General features: G+C 44.6%; 8 protein-coding genes across 8 annotated transcripts; 5 read left to right on the plus strand and 3 right to left on the minus strand. All coding sequences in view use genetic code 12, as the record gives it.

Annotated features, from left to right (window-relative positions):
- Positions 1-111: 111 nt before the first annotated feature.
- Positions 112-1,224, plus strand: LODBEIA_P43760 (uncharacterized protein; the record flags this gene model as incomplete). Its single annotated transcript, XM_066974590.1, has 1 exon — positions 112-1,224. One exon carries the CDS (start codon positions 112-114, stop codon positions 1,222-1,224), a length of 1,113 nt encoding a protein of 370 aa, XP_066831314.1.
- Positions 1,225-1,784: 560 nt separating this feature from the next.
- On the plus strand, positions 1,785-4,924 carry LODBEIA_P43770 (uncharacterized protein; the record flags this gene model as incomplete). The annotated part of the gene is made up of 2 exons (XM_066974591.1): positions 1,785-1,802; positions 1,889-4,924. 2 exons carry the CDS (start codon positions 1,785-1,787, stop codon positions 4,922-4,924), a joined length of 3,054 nt encoding a protein of 1,017 aa, XP_066831315.1.
- Positions 4,925-5,366: 442 nt separating this feature from the next.
- Positions 5,367-5,948, minus strand: LODBEIA_P43780 (uncharacterized protein; the record flags this gene model as incomplete). Its single annotated transcript, XM_066974592.1, has 1 exon — positions 5,367-5,948. One exon carries the CDS (start codon positions 5,946-5,948, stop codon positions 5,367-5,369), a length of 582 nt encoding a protein of 193 aa, XP_066831316.1.
- A 1,400-nt stretch (positions 5,949-7,348) lies between these two features.
- On the plus strand, positions 7,349-9,046 carry LODBEIA_P43790 (uncharacterized protein; the record flags this gene model as incomplete). Its single annotated transcript, XM_066974593.1, has 1 exon — positions 7,349-9,046. The coding sequence occupies one exon, from the start codon at positions 7,349-7,351 to the stop codon at positions 9,044-9,046; it is 1,698 nt and encodes a 565-aa protein (XP_066831317.1).
- Positions 9,047-9,940: 894 nt separating this feature from the next.
- Positions 9,941-10,900, plus strand: LODBEIA_P43800 (uncharacterized protein; the record flags this gene model as incomplete). The annotated part of the gene is made up of 1 exon (XM_066974595.1): positions 9,941-10,900. One exon carries the CDS (start codon positions 9,941-9,943, stop codon positions 10,898-10,900), a length of 960 nt encoding a protein of 319 aa, XP_066831318.1.
- Positions 10,901-11,510: 610 nt separating this feature from the next.
- LODBEIA_P43810 (uncharacterized protein) lies at positions 11,511-13,124 on the minus strand (the record flags this gene model as incomplete). The annotated part of the gene is made up of 1 exon (XM_066974596.1): positions 11,511-13,124. The coding sequence occupies one exon, from the start codon at positions 13,122-13,124 to the stop codon at positions 11,511-11,513; it is 1,614 nt and encodes a 537-aa protein (XP_066831319.1).
- Positions 13,125-15,304: 2,180 nt separating this feature from the next.
- LODBEIA_P43820 (uncharacterized protein) lies at positions 15,305-15,611 on the minus strand (the record flags this gene model as incomplete). Its single annotated transcript, XM_066974597.1, has 2 exons — positions 15,305-15,512; positions 15,604-15,611. The coding sequence occupies 2 exons, from the start codon at positions 15,609-15,611 to the stop codon at positions 15,305-15,307; spliced, it is 216 nt and encodes a 71-aa protein (XP_066831320.1).
- A 308-nt stretch (positions 15,612-15,919) lies between these two features.
- LODBEIA_P43830 (uncharacterized protein) lies at positions 15,920-17,374 on the plus strand (the record flags this gene model as incomplete). Its single annotated transcript, XM_066974598.1, has 1 exon — positions 15,920-17,374. The coding sequence occupies one exon, from the start codon at positions 15,920-15,922 to the stop codon at positions 17,372-17,374; it is 1,455 nt and encodes a 484-aa protein (XP_066831321.1).
- Between the last annotated feature and the right edge of the window lie 99 nt (positions 17,375-17,473).

The raw sequence follows: 17,473 nt of genomic DNA on the forward strand, positions 1-17,473 counted from the left end.
TAGGCAGCCAAATGTGTTCTGGCTTGAGGGTCAATTTTCAAAAAGATTTGAAAAATTTTTTTTCATTCTATATTTTCATCAACGTAAATCACCTTTTTTTTTCTAAACGCCATGGATTATCAGCACGTGAATGAAGGAGACGCTAGCGATGATAATTTTTTGCATCCGGAATTTCCAAACGCAACTTCATTTTCGCAGGAGATTTTGAGATCGATTGTTACTTCATTTGACCAGGTTCCACATCATCACGTTGGTGGACCCATTTGCTTTCGCGAAGTTCAATTGTTGGACTTGCTGGATACTGCCCAGTTCCACGATTCGGGAGCATCTTCGTTCCCGCACCAGATCTTAAAGTCGATTGTCACTTCGCTTGATGTCCCGTTTGTTGATACCCCCTGCTTCCACGCGGCGCACTTGTTGGACTCGCTGACTGAATCGGAAGTAGAAACGGCGCTGGTGGACACGGTGGAGACCCAGCTGGTTGACATGGACGAGGAGACACCACCGCTACTGGTCAGCACGGCGGGACCGATTCCGATTTTGGGTAGCAAAAATCCTCCAGGGGTATCAGCATCAGTTTCATTTTCAGGTGCGGCTCCAAAATCAAAAAGGTCTTTTCCCGAACATAGCATTTCCAAGTTCAAGAACAACGAAGTCAAGGACTTCCGGGCCTATGTCTTGTCGAGATATTCAGTCAAGTTGATCGAGTCCATCAAATTGTGCTCCGCGGATGCGCAATGCGAAAAACATTGCTCTAAAATTTTCCAGTCCTATTTAGACATGATTGCCCATTACCAAGAAAACAAATTGATGAGCTCGGTTTTTGATCGTAACTACAGATGTCCCGTGCACGAATGCCCCTTGCACGTGATTGGTACCAAGAATCGTGCCGATTTGAGACACCACGTCCATTACGAACACATCACCAATGGCTACGTGCACCAATATTTTAAACAGTACGATCAGAATATCAAGGATATTCTATTTGTGTGCTCGGAACCAGATTGTGGCAAATCTTTCTACCGGAGCGACTCCTTGACGAGACACCTCAGGTTGGTTCACAAGGAGAAAAAAACCAAAAAGAAAAAGAGAAGAAGAGGCACGTCATGGAATTCGCGCGATGAAGAAGAATACGGAGATGGAGATGGAGATGGAGAAGGGGAAGAAGCAGAAGAAGGAGAAGAACAGATTCGAATTCCAAAGAGGCGCAGAAAAAGATCCTAGCGATTTAGGCGCGTTGATTTGGAAGCCGCTTAATTCTTTTTTTTTTTTCTTCCAGGATCAACAACAACCCAAAAAAAAAAAAAAAGAATTCTGATTCTACGAAGGTAATGGCAGCAATGAATTTAACGAATGATGAAATAATGAGTGATGAAATAATGAGTGATGAAAATAACGAGTGATGGTGGTGATGAAAATGTAACAAAGATATGGAAAATGTATATGTAGTTGGCGTGTGAAAAGATGGCAATGTAAATTATTTTACTCAAAGCTGATTCAGATTAATTGATTGATGGAAATCCCTGTAGCTGAAACCCGTTTCATCTATTGAACCGACTTTTCCTCTATCCTTTCAATTGGTAATGTAAAGTGGTGTCGGTCAATGGGTATGGATCGATGATTGTGAGTAAGCGATGGTGATCTGTAGTGCCAGAACACGTCCGAGGGATCTTTCTCTCAAAGCAAAAAAAAAAAAGAAAAAAAACGGAAAACAAAAATCAACAAACGTGTTGGCGACGTACTGGACTCGATAGGTCACAACGGCAACAACATCCACCCCAAACATGAGCTCTACGGAAGTAGTATGTTACTCGTCCTTTTTTCTCCTCCCTCTTCAACAAGCAAGCTTTGACTAACATTCATTTCCCCTTTTTTTATTTGGAAATAGACCCCCTCGCTTGAGATCGATGAGAATCACCTTCCCAGCAAACCAAATGCAACCAGATACTTCACCCGGTCCGAGAAGCAACAAGTAGACATTGAGAAAACCAGCAACCGATTCAAGTACTTGCTTGGTCTCACTGGTCTTTTCCGCCACTTTATCGAGGCCAAAGCCAGCAAAGACCCCCTTTTCAGGAAAATCGTCGATGACATCCACGCACTGGAGTTGAAATCGCAGTCGAAAAAGGACTCCGATTCGCATAGAAGGAGGAAAACGGAAAAGGAAGAAGATGCCGAATTGCTCAAGGAGGAAAACTTGAGTAAGCGGAGGTTTGAGTTTAGCGAGAGTCCTGGCTACGTGCATGGCAAATTGCGGCCTTACCAGGTGCAAGGTTTGAATTGGCTCGTCTCGTTGTATGAGAATAACTTGTCAGGTATTCTTGCCGACGAGATGGGGTTGGGGAAAACGTTGCAGACGATTTCGTTTTTGGGGTACTTGAGATTTATGCGTGGCATCAATGGGCCGCATTTGGTGATTGCGCCCAAATCGACGTTGGACAATTGGTTTCGCGAGTTCAAGAGATGGATTCCCGAGATTAATGTCTTGGTGTTGCAAGGGGATAAAGACGAGAGAGCCAATGTGATAAAGAGCAGAGTCATGCCTTGCGATTTCGATGTCATTGTGGCTTCGTACGAGATTGTTATTCGAGAGAAATCCACACTAAAAAAATTTGATTGGGAGTATATTGTCATTGACGAGGCTCATCGAATCAAAAATGAAGAAAGTCTATTGTCGCAGATTATTAGAGTGTTGCATTCAAAGAATAGATTGTTGATTACCGGGACCCCGTTGCAGAACAATTTGCGCGAGTTGTGGGCATTGTTGAATTTCATTCTCCCTGATGTGTTTGCAGATAACGAGTCTTTTGACGAATGGTTTCAGAAAAATAACGAACAGAGCGAAGAGGATCAGAAAGTTATCCTGCAACTTCACAAAGTGTTGAAACCGTTCCTCTTGAGGCGAATAAAAGCCGATGTTGAAAAATCGCTCTTGCCCAAGAAGGAGATGAACATTTACACCAAGATGACCCCCATGCAGAGAAACTTGTACCAAAAGATTTTGGAAAAGGATATCGACGCCGTGAATGGCGCCAACAAAAAGGAGTCTAAGACGAGGTTGTTGAATATAGTGATGCAGTTGCGAAAATGCTGCAACCACCCGTACTTGTTTGAAGGGGTCGAGCCGGGGCCTCCATACACCACCGATGAGCACTTGATCTTCAATGCTCAAAAGATGATCATTTTGGATCAACTTTTGAAAAAATTCAAAGCAGAAGGATCGCGAGTGTTGATTTTCTCACAAATGAGTCGAATGTTGGACATTTTGGAAGATTATTGTTTTTTCAGAGAGTTTGCCTACTGCCGAATCGACGGCCAGACCGAGCATACTGATCGTATAAATGCAATTGACGAGTATAACAATCCAGGCAGCGAGAAGTTTGTATTTTTGTTGACAACAAGAGCCGGTGGGCTCGGTATCAATTTGACTTCGGCAGACGTTGTCATATTGTTTGACTCGGATTGGAATCCTCAAGCCGACTTGCAAGCGATGGACCGTGCCCACCGAATCGGCCAAACGAAGCAAGTTAAAGTCTACCGATTCATCACCGAGAATGCCATTGAGGAAAAAGTGCTCGAGAGAGCAGCGCAGAAATTGCGGTTGGATCAATTGGTGATCCAGCAAGGTCGCAACACCGCGGGGCTCAAGGATGAGCCACAAAGTGGGAAAGCAGCTTCAAAGAATGAATTGCTCGACATGATTCAGCATGGCGCAGCAGACATTTTCAAGAAAGAAGAAGCACAAATTGGAGGAGAAGGAGATGAGGAGACGGTGGACATTGAGGAAATCTTGAGACGTTCAGAGGAAAAGACGCAGGAGTTGAATGAAAAATACGCCAAGTTGAACTTGAATGCGTTGCAGAATTTCACCAATGACGAAAGTGTTTACGAGTGGAATGGAGAGAATTTCAAAAAGAAGGAGCCCACGGCAATCACCAACATTGGCCATGCCTGGATCAACCCTGGCAAGAGAGAGCGCAAGGAAAACTATTCGATTGATCTGTACTACAAGGACGTGTTGCACACTGGGGGAAGAACGCAAGGGACAGTGAGCAAGTCTGGGCCCCGGCCACCGAAGCAGCTCAATTTATACGACCATCAATTCTACCCGCCAAAAGTGTTGGAACTATATGAGTTGGAAAAAAACTATTATCGAAAGCAAACGCATTACCAGGCGCAGCTCAAAGCTGGAGACGCATCAAGTTTGAAACAGCGTGAATTGGAACAAAAATTGGAGCAAGAGGAAATTGACAACTCGCGCGCTTTAACCGAAGAGGAAAGACAGTTGAAAACGGAGTTGATGAAGCTCGGGTTTGGCAATTGGAACAGGAAAGATTTCTATCATTTCATCTCTGTTTGTGCCAAGTATGGACGCAACTCGATCCCCTTGATTGCTAGTGAATTCGAAGACAAAACCGAGGAGGAGATCCGCGAGTACGCCAAGGCCTTTTGGAAGAAATACGATGAAATTGAAGGCTATGAGAAATACATTAGCCAGATTGAGCAAGGTGAGGAGAAGATTATCAAAGTCAAGATTCAAAAGGAGGCCTTGAGGAGGAAATTGTCGCAGTACAAGTATCCACTTTTCGACCTTCGACTTAAATTCCCCCCCTCGTCGAGCACTAAAAGGGTGTACAGCGAAGAGGAAGATCGGTTCTTGTTGGTGCAGTTGTACCGCTTCGGGATGGACTTGCCTAATGTCTATGACCGGATCAAGGAAGCCATCCGGGACTCGCGGTTGTTCCAATTTGATTTTTTCTTGCAGAGTCGCAGTGCCATGGAGATTGGACGCAGATGTGCTACTCTTTTAGGGTGCATTGTGAAGGAGATTAATCCTGAGCAGCATGGCAAGAGCCAGAATGGGAACGGCAAGAGGAAAGAGGAAACCATGGATGGCCCCAAGGCGAAGAAGCTGAAGAAGTAGCGGTAGCAGTAACAGTAACATTTGCATCTATTACTCTGGTGTATAAACTTTTAACATCGTCATCATCATCATCATCATCATCATCATTTTTTATCATTTTTTATCGTGAGGAAGAATTTAAACTGTGGGGGGAATGACTTTGACCCTTTTCAACAGTTGATACCTCGGGCTTAAAAGTTGGTCTCAGCTGTTGAAAAACATTCAAAATCGGTCGGGCTGACCTTGTACTTTGATTTTTGTAAAAACACAGCCACGGGTTTGAGTTTCTATCTCCTTCTATGATTGATTCTAATTGCACTGTATTTCAAACTGGTTCAAGCCTGCAAGTCAACTCGACCCGTAACGGCCATTTGGGCCAGTTTCTTATACTTTTAATCACAATGGCAAACGCGTCGCCCTTGCAAATTGCGTTTCTGATTCCTGCTCTCCTCGCACTTTCTCTTCATCCTCTTTCTTTTCCCTCTTTTACTTCTTTACCCTCTCCCACTGCCTTTCCTTGATCTTTTTCCCTTCCATCCGCTTCACACTCCAGTAACAAGATCAGTAGATAGTTTTCAAACTGCAAGGGAGTAACCCACGAATCAAACCGCGCAACCACCTCTCCGGCTGCACTCACTACAAACTTCTCAAAGTTCCATCTCACGCCTTCAAACCCAAATAAACCGCGTTGCCGACTCTTCAAAAACGCATACAAGTCAAGCGTATCCTCGCCGTTGACGTTGCATTTCTTCATGATGGCGAAATCGACCCCGTACGCGTCACGCATATCCCGCGCGACATGACGAGAGCTACGAGGCTCCTGGTTGCCGAATTGATTGCACGGGAACGCCAATATCACTAGACCTCGCGACGCATATTTCGAGTGGAGTGTTTGGAGCTCGTGGTATTGCGGCGTGAAGCCACATAGGCTAGCTACGTTTACGATGAGGAGGACTTTGCCTTTCAAGGTTGCGAAATCTACGGGTGTGTTTTGCGCGTCTTTGCATTTGAAGTCGTAGATGGATCGTAGGGTTGTGTCGGGCATGATTTGTGGCTGTTGTTGTTGTGTTGGAAATGGCGGGGATACATGCGGTATGCATGTACGGGGTTAATTGCCTACAATATATATTTGTGTGTGACTCTCGTGATGAGCTATCGTGCGCGAGGTTTGTGGGCTGCAAAGGAAGAAAAATAACTACAGCGGGTCCAGGACGTGTCACGAGACTGTAGATGGAAAGTGAGAGATGATGCCTACCACCACATTGGCCATGCTAAGCAGGAAATCATACCATTTTTTTTTTCTTTTCGTTTCTACCGACGAGATTAGCGAGGGCTAGCCTCGTCCGTGAAGGAGACGATGCTTCATCAAACCGGCTCTCGGAGTTTAGCTTCTAGGATAACTAGAGTCGTGAACATTTTTTTTTTAACAAGAAGAACAACTGTACTTTAAGATTCAAGCAAAACTGTAGAGTTGTATTCCTTTGATAGTTGAGGATCTTCGCCCTGTAAAAAGAGCGTCTTGAAGCGTTTGCCAGTTGGTTTCAGGACGGGGGTGGGTGTCATGCTGGTGGGACTTTAGGATCACCTCATCGTCTGCTGCTGTTCGGCGCCGCACTTGGTAGCGCCGATAAGTCACGGAATCGCCCGCCTCGCTGCAAAAATTTTCTACCCCGGTTTTTTACGGCTGAGGAAGTGCTATGAGGTCACCACCACCACCACTGTAACCACGGGCACTATTACAACCAGCGCTGCTCCGTCCTCGAGCCTTTGAAGTTTGCGCAGACCGCCCTTTTTTTCATCTTGTAACAGCGAAGCAGTTGACTGTCCAGGTGATGGCCCTGCGGTTGTAGCAGTTGCAGTCAATTGAAAGAAGAACGCGTTTGAAAAGGTCAATAACCAGGGTATTGGCACCGTAACTGTGGGAACTAGTGTTAGAGCTAACTATGGGTGCTACCTATGCCAACTTCACCCCTCTCTAGCTCCACCAGCATCCAACCTCGCTCAATTCTGAGACCACAGGGCGACCCCTAGAACCCCAGACTACACACCACTTTGACAGCTTCTTCTTGTCCAGTATTGAATGCGGGAGATAAGCTGGGAAAGAAAAACCCCTCTGCTTGCGGGTACTACCCTCTCTCTCTCTCACATTTGCCCCCCCCATCCGAAAAGAGGTAATCAAATTTTTTTTCTTTTTTTTTTTTTTTTTTTTTCCTTCTCCCCTTTTTCTTGCTTTGAATATAAACTGGGTAGAATCCCACCCTACGCCAACCAGGATAACAACAATTGATACTGGCAACCAAGCAACCGCCACAACACACCACTTGGTCTTTTGGCAACAGCAGAACCCCATCCCGTGTACATAAACACAGAGTGCCGTTCTAGTTTTCTTTTGTTTTCATTCTACATGGTAGCTAGTGCTTGATACGCATATATACACAAGAAAGTATGTCTTTTAAGGTAAATTGGAGTTCACTAGAAACAGACTCGCTTTCAACGTGGACCAAGGAAATTTTGACGAGCGCGTTGAACTCGGGCAAGAGACCCAATATATTGGCGTCGAACATCACTATCAAGGATCTCAATTTTGGGCAGGCTGCACCCGATTTTGAAATTTTGGAGATTGGCGAGTTGGATAAGGACCGCTTTCGAGGGATATTCAAGATCAACTATCTGGGGGATTTCCACTTGACTTTACACACCCAGGTCCAGGCAAACCCGTTGAACATATACTACCTGAACTCGTTGGAGCGCGAAGTTGCCAATGGCGACTTGCAGTTTGTTACGCCTCGCTTTGGCTTGAGTAACGAGAAATTCGCGATCCCCTTGGATTTGAAATTGAGCGATATCCAAATCAGCGGCATTGGCATCATTGTGTTTTCCAAGTCCAAAGGCTTGACTTTGGTTTTCAGAAATGACCCGTTGGACTCTATCAAGGTGAGCTCGACGTTTGACACGGTGCAAGTCTTGGCCAATTTTTTGCAAAAGCAAATTGAATCGCAAATTAGAGACTTGTTCCGGGAAACCCTACCTACTTTGATCCACCAACTATCACTCAAGTACCTTAGTCTCGATAACAACATGAGTGAGTTGCGAACAAGATTGGCTGCCAATATAACAAGCTCAGATAATACAACTTTACCTTTGAAAATATTGGACGGCGGCGATAAGGAAGATTTTTCAATGATTTACTCGTCAAAAAACTTGAGAAAAAATTTGCAATTGTTCAAATCAAGAGAAAATATGAGTTTGCACATTCCGAAATTGAAATTTGTGGTGCAGCGAACTCATATGGATAAATTCAAGAAAAATTACCCAAACTTGTTAAACTCACTTGCCATTGACAATGCAGAGTTGCAGAAATTTGTGCAAAAGCCAAACTCAAACAACGGAGTCCCCATTGATATATTTGAAACGCAGTCATATCAAAAGACTGATGGAATCCTCAAGGACATTTCGTCAATACAAGCCACCAATTTTTATAAATTTGCCAAGGATCCAACCAAGCCAAAGAGAAGAGTTATTAAATTGGGTAAAAAGAAGTCATTGAAGCAACAACCAAGACCCGAAACTCCAGCTCCAGCTACAAGTACAAGTGTAAGTACAGGCTCAGAAACAACTAGTATAATGACTAATGAACCATTGTTGACACCCATGGAACCCATGACACCCGCTTCAACACCTGTCAAACTCCTGCCTGAACCCAACGGCGAGCTCAAGTCAAAGACACCTATTCAACATCCAACACCACGGAAGGCGGAACCTAGAGCAAACTCAACAGCTCAAGCCGAATTAATCTACAAGGAGTTTATGCGACCAAGCCAGTCGCCTTCAATTTACGACAAGTTCATGCACTCCTGCGGCGGCGTCGGGTTGGGAAATACTGGCTATTTCAACTTTGTCCCGCAAAGAACATTGAGCGCGTCGCCCATAAGAAGAAGTGCAAGAGCAGAAGAAGAGAAAAAGTCCAACAACTACATGGACTTCAACACCATCAACCAGAGATTGGAGGAGAAATTGAAATTGAACGACGATCACTGCAAGATGCCTCCATTGGTCCATCAAGACACCCTATCTGCCACAGCCGCAGCATATGCTGGATTATTCACTGCACCACCGCCACCTTACTATCAAGCCTCCTCTTGAGATTGGAGAAGACAACCAAAAATCAAACCGTGATTACAATTTTTAATTCTTCTGGTTACACATATATATCACAGGATTATATTCTTTTTCTTATTTTTGTTTTTGTTTTTCATTTTTTTTTTTGTTGACAACAGTGGTTAGCTGCTATTGTAATTTAACCTGAATCTGTAAATAGGTTGCTTTGTAGATTAGGCTACTAATCCGGTTATTTATTCGTATATTTATATCTGATGAACTTTCCCCTTGAGATATCTCTCATTAGTCAATGTCCTGTCTTGTCTTGTCTTGTCTTGTCTTGTCTTCTCTTGTCTTCTATGACGCGCCTGAAATTCACACGACACGAAGTTTACGACATTGACTTTTCGGGGACACCCACGGGCACTCTATTTATATACAACGGTGATGTGCGGGCACTGTTACATTAAATAACCACCAGTCTAGTAACATTCAAAAATCACCATCTCGTTTGATCTCACCTCATTTCCCCACTAGTCTACAGAGACTCATTCACATTCGCTTACTCGTACAAAATAACTCACTTATATCTGTTTCAGGAGGATAACCAGAGACCATAGCCACATCTAGTCCTTCTTCTTTTTAAATTTTTGTTTTCGGGTTTTTTTTTTGTTTTTTTTTGGATCACAACCTCAAACAATTTATACAAGCTAAATCAAACAATTTCCAACTTATCCAAAGAGCCACTCTTTCAGCTTTATAATCCTCGAGAGACGCTATCGTTTATAGAACAAACCAAAAAAAAAACCAACGACTCCGTTTCAGCTGGACTTTTACAAAAAAAAATTGAAAATAACAGGTTAAATCTCTTGTATTTGATTTGATTTTTTTCTTCCCCTTACAACATAAACTTTAGCAGACAATAGACATACAAGAAGAATGGGATTCGGCTCATTCGATCAGATATGCAATAGGACGGCACTTCCTATATGCTCGGTAGTGGGAGCAATCAACCAAACGTCGGTGTTCCAGCGCGGTGTCGTGCCGCAATGTTATGCCCGGTCAGTGGAGTTGGCCAACACGATGATTTTCCAAATCGGCAACGCCTTTGTCCAGTTTGGCGGGTTGATCTTGTTCTTGATCATCATTTTCAACGTGCGTGCCAAGTACACCGCGATTGGGCGGACCGAGATGTTGAACTTTATGTACTTGATGATTGGCTTGTTGGTGAGCTCGTTGATTGTCGATTGCGGTGTTGCTCCACCCAGTTCGGCAACGTATGCTTATTTCGTGGCGTTGCAAATTGGCGTGGCGCTGAGTTGCTGTATATGTTTGCTTTTCAATGGTATCTTGTGTTTCCAATTTTGGGAAGATGGCACGCGCAAGCTGATGTGGACGTTGCGTTTCTTATGCTTTGGCTGGTTCGCCGTCAATTTCATCGTGGCGATCATCACCTTCAAATCGTGGAACACGGCTTTGGATTTCAGGAAAACCACCTTGTTGTTTGTGCTCGCGTACGTTATCAACGCCCTCATCTTGGCCGTTTACGTGGTGTCGCAGATTGTGCTCGTGATTTTCGCCTTGGACAGCTATTGGCCGCTAGGTGCCGTGTGTCTCGGGGTCTTTTTCTTTGTCGCGGGCCAATTGTTGACGTATGCATTCAGTGAAGAGATCTGCCGAGGCGCAAGCCATTACATCGACGGCATCTTTTTCGGCTCCGTGTGCAACATTTTTGCAGTGATGATGATTTACAAGTATTGGGATATGATCACCTCGGACGATTTGGAGTTTAGTGTCGCTAACGTCGAGCAGGTTGTCAATGAGTTTGGCAATGGTGCCCCTGGTGGTGCTGGCCCCGCGGGCGTTTACGATGAGAAAAGGTCAAGCATGTTCTTTTAAGACACAATTAAGAAACTAGGACTCTATATGCATGTATAATTGAATGCAAAAATTTATTAACGAGAGATTTCATTGCCTAATGATACGAGTTAAGCTCCTCGTGTCTGGCAAACGCGTTTGCCAAAATAAAAATGAGAAATTATTCTACATGTTTCAAACTTTGCCAATCTAAGAGGGAGTATAGAAATAGCGTAGCATGACTCTGGTGTTGCAATTCCGTCAACTTCTGTTCTTAGTTGTCCGACGGTAAACTACTCCACCTTGTTCTCCAACCCTTTTTCACTCCGTGGCTATTCTGATTCTGCCGTGTGCTTGAATTGCATCTTTCAAAACACACTTTGAAAGATAGTACACGACGCTCATGTCAGCATTTTGGTTCAAACATTCAAAGTCCTTCCAACTCCCATATTTTCCCTTGACGTGGTTTATAAACGTGTTGCGAACGTGGTTGTGGTGAATCTCAGCTCCTGACATGTATAGGTGTTTTATGCCGAATTTCACCGGTGATGAATTTTGGCTGCGAAAAAAAAAAAAAAATTAGTCTCAATTCAAACTAAAACTGTTCTACACTACAGAGTAACAGAAGATACACGCTTTATACTCTCCTACCTCAAATGCCCCATTTCCTTGGAGGCTTTTCAAAGGTATCAACGTCGGCTCTTCTGCCTTCGTCCAAATCAACCTCTTTCAAGTCAACCCATTTGGACCGCTTAATCACCTTGAACACAAGGTAGATTATGAAAAACACCGGCAACAAAACATAAGCATCGACCCAGTCGCCAGCGTCAAACGGCTTGAAATACTGCCAGCCTTGAATCAAGGCCAAAAAGACATTCAAAACCACGCCCACGATGGGCAAAATGGGATAGCCCCACGCCTTATACGGAAGCTCATCCACCGATCTGCCTTGCAACTTCATGGCGCGCCTGAACCGAAGGTGGTAAAAGCACACATTGCCCCAGACTATAAAAACAGCCACACCGGAGAGATTGACAATGTAGCTGTATGCGTTAGCCGCGTCAGTACTATAATTCATCAACGAGATCAAGCCGAGGCAGTTCATGAATATCACCGCTACCCAGGGCACCCCTTGCTTTGTGACCCATTTGAAGAAAAACGGAGCGCATCCTTCGTGCGCCATGTGCACCATTGCTCGCGAGCCGGTGTAAATCGACGAGTTGATGGCTGAAATGCAAATGACAATGATGAACGCGTTGATCAAGTGCGCGCCGCCTTCCCATCCGGCTCTCTGGATAGCGATGGTCATGGGCGACTTTAACGTCTTTGTGTCTCTTCCCAACCTGTGATCGTCGTAGGGAACGGTGAGTCCATAGGTGATGGCGATTCCAATGTAGATCAACAAGATACGCCACACCGTCTGTCTGATCGCTGAGGGCACTGCTCTTCCCGGGTTTTTCGACTCGCTAGCGGCTATAGCGACAACTTCAGTGCCACTGTAGAAAGTACTGGCAAAAGTGAAACAGCTCGCGACAGACTTGAACCCGCTCTTGAACGCACCAGGATCGTTCCAGTAATGGAACCCAAACGCTTTGGTGCCCTTGACTCCACCACTCACGTAGACAATGGAGAATATGTAAAAGGCAATAAAGCCAAAGATCTTAAACAAGGCCAACCAAAATTCAAACTCGCCAAACGTCTTGACGCCAAGAAACTGGAACGCCATAAACGCAGCCCAAAAGATGAGAATGTAGCCGTATAACGGCACCTGCGGGCCCCAAAACTGCAATATCGACGCAGTAACATTATATTCATTAGCTAGCACGCACACCCACACAATCACATAGTTCCAACCCACGGCGCCACCCCACGCGTAATCGACAAACTTGGCGCCCATGGTGCTAAAAGCGCCGCCCACGGGGTACATCGTAGTGAGCTCGCCCAACGACTGCATCATGATCAACGCGATGATTCCAATCACGCCGAAACTGATCAACATTGCCGCGGGCCCATTCGCGAGCGCCTGTGCTGCTCCAACGGCGATACCGGGGCCAATTATCCCCGCGAGAGCGATAAGTGATAGATGGCGATCTTTCAAGCCGTGCTTGAGCCCGCGCGTGTCGTGCTCTTGCTCTAGCTCTTTCTCCTGCCCTACTGCTTCTTCTTCGGTTGATGAGCCTGCGTGCTCTGTGAAATCTTGCGATTTGACGTCTACAAAGACGTCCTTGTCGTGCCCACGTGATGACGATTGGTACGGTATGGACATAATGGGGCAGAGATCTTTAGGTGGTTTTTTTTTTTCACTTTGCAAAGTTAGGAAAAAACTGGGATCTTTTTTTGGGGGGTTGAAGCAGAAGAAAGGAGTATGGGGTGGGGATAGGACTCATCTTTTATAAATGAAAAAATTGGCGACTTCTTTCTTTCCATCTCCTTCCCTCCCCCCCAGACATTCATGCGCAGGGTGCAAATTATGCGGATTGATATCAGAGGGTTAACTTCATGATGGAGGAAAAAAAAAGAGAACATATGGTTGGAAAGGGGTCAAAGTTTATGGCGTTGCCACAGTAGTCATCCCGTTGTCGGCACAGGTGATTTCATGAAAGAAGAGAGTAAGCCGTGGGACTCGTTTGGGTACGTCTTGAACTGGCGCTTAGGGAAATGTAGTTCCATTGCTCGTTGGTGGATGTTTTTTGCGCCAACCTTATCTCCAACGAGACAATTTTTGAAAAAAAGAGCGTTGTGCATGAGATAAATTAATCAACAACAAAACACTATATTGTAAATTTGACACCCCCGTTCTTGTTCGCTCAAGAATGTAGTCGATCCTTTGAAGCTACGGTGAAAAGGCCAGGGTTTACATTAACAACAACAACTCCGACCGCCATAGGGGATGGCGCTTCCATAAGCGGACTCAAGCAATTTTTGCCCAGGTAAAAGCATACTTGTTCCGAGGAATAGAGGTTTGCTCTGTGGGCTAGTCTCACGTATATTTGGCTAAAAATCTACTCACGTGAGAACAGAAAATTGTGGATTGAAATGATGGAACTCTGCTCAATAGCAGAAAAGTGAACGGCGTTTAGACCGATTCAAAGCTCTTGGCCTAGATCAACAGACACACACATACGCACATGTTCCATACTCCACTAGTGGGTAATTCGTGGGATGTGTCTAAATTTCATTTTTTGTCTATTTTTTTTTTGTAGTTGTTGCTGACCATCATCAAGCCTTGCTTGGCTAATATCTTCTTATCATCACAGAACATGAGCCGCGTGCAAGAGCGCAATTCTGCTTGACGTTTGTTCTACACGAGAAACAGATGAGGAATTAAAGCAAACAAGAACGGGATTTTTACGCCACCAAGGCAAAATCTAACTAAAAACAAGAAACATACATGGCCAAGCTCTCCAGCATCTTTTGGGCCTCTGTTTCTTTTTTTGAATATCTTTGCCATTTCTCCACCGACAAGTTCAATATCCAGCGCAGCGTGTTATGAGGGATGCGGGAGATGCTGCATTTTGCAGTCACTCCATTAAGCCAAACTCGTGTACTGTGTGCACGACCGAGTTCTCTTGCGACCATCTCTCGAAGAGTTTATATTTCAAAAAAAAAAAAAAAATTTCAATCCCCGATCTTCTCTTTTCTTTTCTTTTGAAACCACTCCTGTTTCTGCCTCAAATTCGTGAATTTTGATAGGATTATGGGTTCTGGTGATGGAGAAGATTGAGCCATGAAATGAAGCATTTACTAACTTTTGATACATCCTGTATTTGTTTTGTTTCGTGGATCGTGTGGTTGGCTTTGTATCCCTTGTGTGGCTTGAATAACCTTCAATTGGCAAGGTTCGAGAGCCTGATCGGTCCCACTACATTTTTTTTCATTTTTTCATTTTTTCAGCTTATTTGCAAAGCGTATATCTCTGAGTAAGAGTAGGAGGAGTTTGCTCTTGAATGCAAGAGTAGGGAGAGTCCACTAGCTTTAATAGAGGGAGAAGAGCTGGTTTCATGGGAGGATCTCTGGTGAGAGAGGGCAGTTGGTAGCGCGCACGTGACCGTGTCCCGTCATGGACAGAGATCCAACTGGGGTCGCTGCGTGCTTGTTCATTCAACACCTTGTCTCTTTTAAAGCAAGAGATCAATCCTCTCAAATGCTTGGGGTTTTGGAATGTGAAGGAGAACGGAGCTCCAAGTGCCCTTTTCCCACCCTCCTCTACTCCCCCCTGGGATGCTTTGAGCTTGATCGATTTCAAAATCACTGGCATGATCTGATGAACAAAAAACGTGTCCACCATTGGGATCTCAAATTCAAATATGTACAAAATAAAAGTAATCAAACTCCCCTTTGGCATATCGATGCGATAGGGAACGTGAATCCAAGTAATTCTACAAAAGTAGAGAGTAGGATTTCGAAAAAAAAAACCACTATATATATGTATTAAAGTGAAAATCTCTAAGCGAATTCTGGTCTCAAGTCAGACCTTCTTGGTGCCTCCAATGGGTGTAGTTGTGCTAGGTATGTTATTGCCCACATCAAGTACATCATAGCTAATGCCAAGATGACCGAGGATCGAAACACAACCGTGTTGGACTTGGGAGCAAACACCCATGCTAGCCCTGATAACGCCACCACCACTAGTAAAACGATAACAACCGCGTACCTATTTTTTTGCAAGATAGTAGTTAGTATCCCAGATTATGATGTTTGAAAGATGGACGTCTGCTATGTATATATATATTCATGTAACATACCCGCTCATGTTGCTGTGTTCAAGTATTCGGACTGATAAGTGATTGATTCAGTAGGACGAGGATGAAATTGGTCAAGGTCCAATCAACGTAACAAAAGAGGTTGTAGTAGTAGTAGTAGATGTTGTCTTGTTGCTGCTGTTGTCTCAGCAGTGGTAAATATGGCTCTTTTGTTGAATACGAAATCCTGGGTGTAGTAGTTGACAAGATTTCACGGTTCAAGCAACGGTAGTGGGTACGGTCTCTTGTTTTTCTACTGTGCAAACTTAGGCGTTTATTCCAAATCTACCCCGACACTTTTCTTCCAGGAACTCATGTCATGTCTCAGTTGCCTCAGCTGGTCTCGAATTGGTTATTCAACGTTATACAGCCTCTGTATATCCACAAGCAACTAGTCTATGCTCATGTATACCAAATTCTCAGCTTGCACCTAAAAAAGAATTTGGACTTTCGGATCAGAACCAAGGTTTATACAGATGAGGAAACCGGCAAGTCGGAGCTATTGATCAACTTGTTTGGCACTATAAACATTAGCGACCAAATTGGCGTCCCGGTGGAGATATGGGTGCCTCTTGCTTATCCAAGGCGAAGCTTTGAAGACCAAGGGGTTCCTATCGTCTACATTGTACCGGACCACTCAAAGAACTGGTTCTTGAAAGCGGGCAACTTTGTCGACTCCCAGGGTAAATTTTACCACCCGTATCTTTCTAGTTGGCACAGGCAAAGTGACGAGGACATGGATCCTTCTTTTAATTTGGTGAAATTGGTTGATGTTCTCTTCCACAGTGTCGTCGCTGAGCCACCGATAACGATCCAGCACACGGTTGCACCTCCCAAGCCAGCCAAAATCGAGCAAACTCACTCGGCGTCGGCAACTTCTAGTGTGGGAGTAACGCCTCAAAGCACGGGTAGCACCAGCGGTCCTCCGTTGCCGGCCAAGCCACCAAAGATCAAGTCACCCGTTCAGAGCAGCACGTCCCCCACGATTCCATTGAAGTACCAAAGTCCGTTACCGATCCCAAATCCTGAAATCAGGCTGCCTCCACCACCCCTGGTTTATTCTCAACTCGAACAACTTGCAATTTCTACTCCACCGCCGCCGCCGCCGACACAATCACAATCGCAATCACAACCACCAGCACAACCACCAGTACAACCACCGCAGCCTGCACCACTACCGCCGGTCGACTTGGTCGATAGTGAAGCGCAATTTGCAACAGTTGACCAAGATCGGGTTCGCGCTTTGGAAACTTTATCTCTCAAGATAAACGAGTGTTTTGATGCGGACCCCATACATCAACAAGTCATATTTGCAAACGAAAACACGCAAAGGGTGAACGCGTTGTACAACCAACTAAGTCATCATTACCTCCAGGCTGCCGAGAATTCAAACAAGTTGGACGAACATATACTGCACATTTCCACCCAAGTACAAAGCATATCGAGTCTAAACCGAGAGTTGAACGCATTAAGCGAGCGTAATAGCCAGTCCGAAACCAAAATTGCAGTGAGCTCTGCATGCGAAGTCGAATTAAACGAGCTCATACTTCCAGACTCGCTACTAGTCAAGCAGTTGTATGACGTTGTGCTGGAGATCAAGGCCATCAAAGATACAATGAGCCTCATCTCGGGCCATTTCCACAATTGCAGCGAGATTATCAACGACAAAAACATGGACTACTGCGTGAAAACCATGCGAAGCTTAGGCAGAGAGTTGTTCTGGTTAGAGTTGACCAAGAACGAGATTGCAAATATAATGAAGTTGCAAACATGATTATGATTATGACAATGATAATGATATAGGGACCCGATCTAGTGAAAAATATGAAAAACAACCAAGTGCGGCTTTCCTTCGTTTTTTCCTCTTTCTCTC

The sequence above is a fragment of the Lodderomyces beijingensis genome (genome assembly GCF_963989305.1).
Source record: "Lodderomyces beijingensis strain CBS 14171 genome assembly, chromosome: 5".
NCBI classification, from domain to species: domain Eukaryota; kingdom Fungi; phylum Ascomycota; class Pichiomycetes; order Serinales; family Debaryomycetaceae; genus Lodderomyces; species Lodderomyces beijingensis.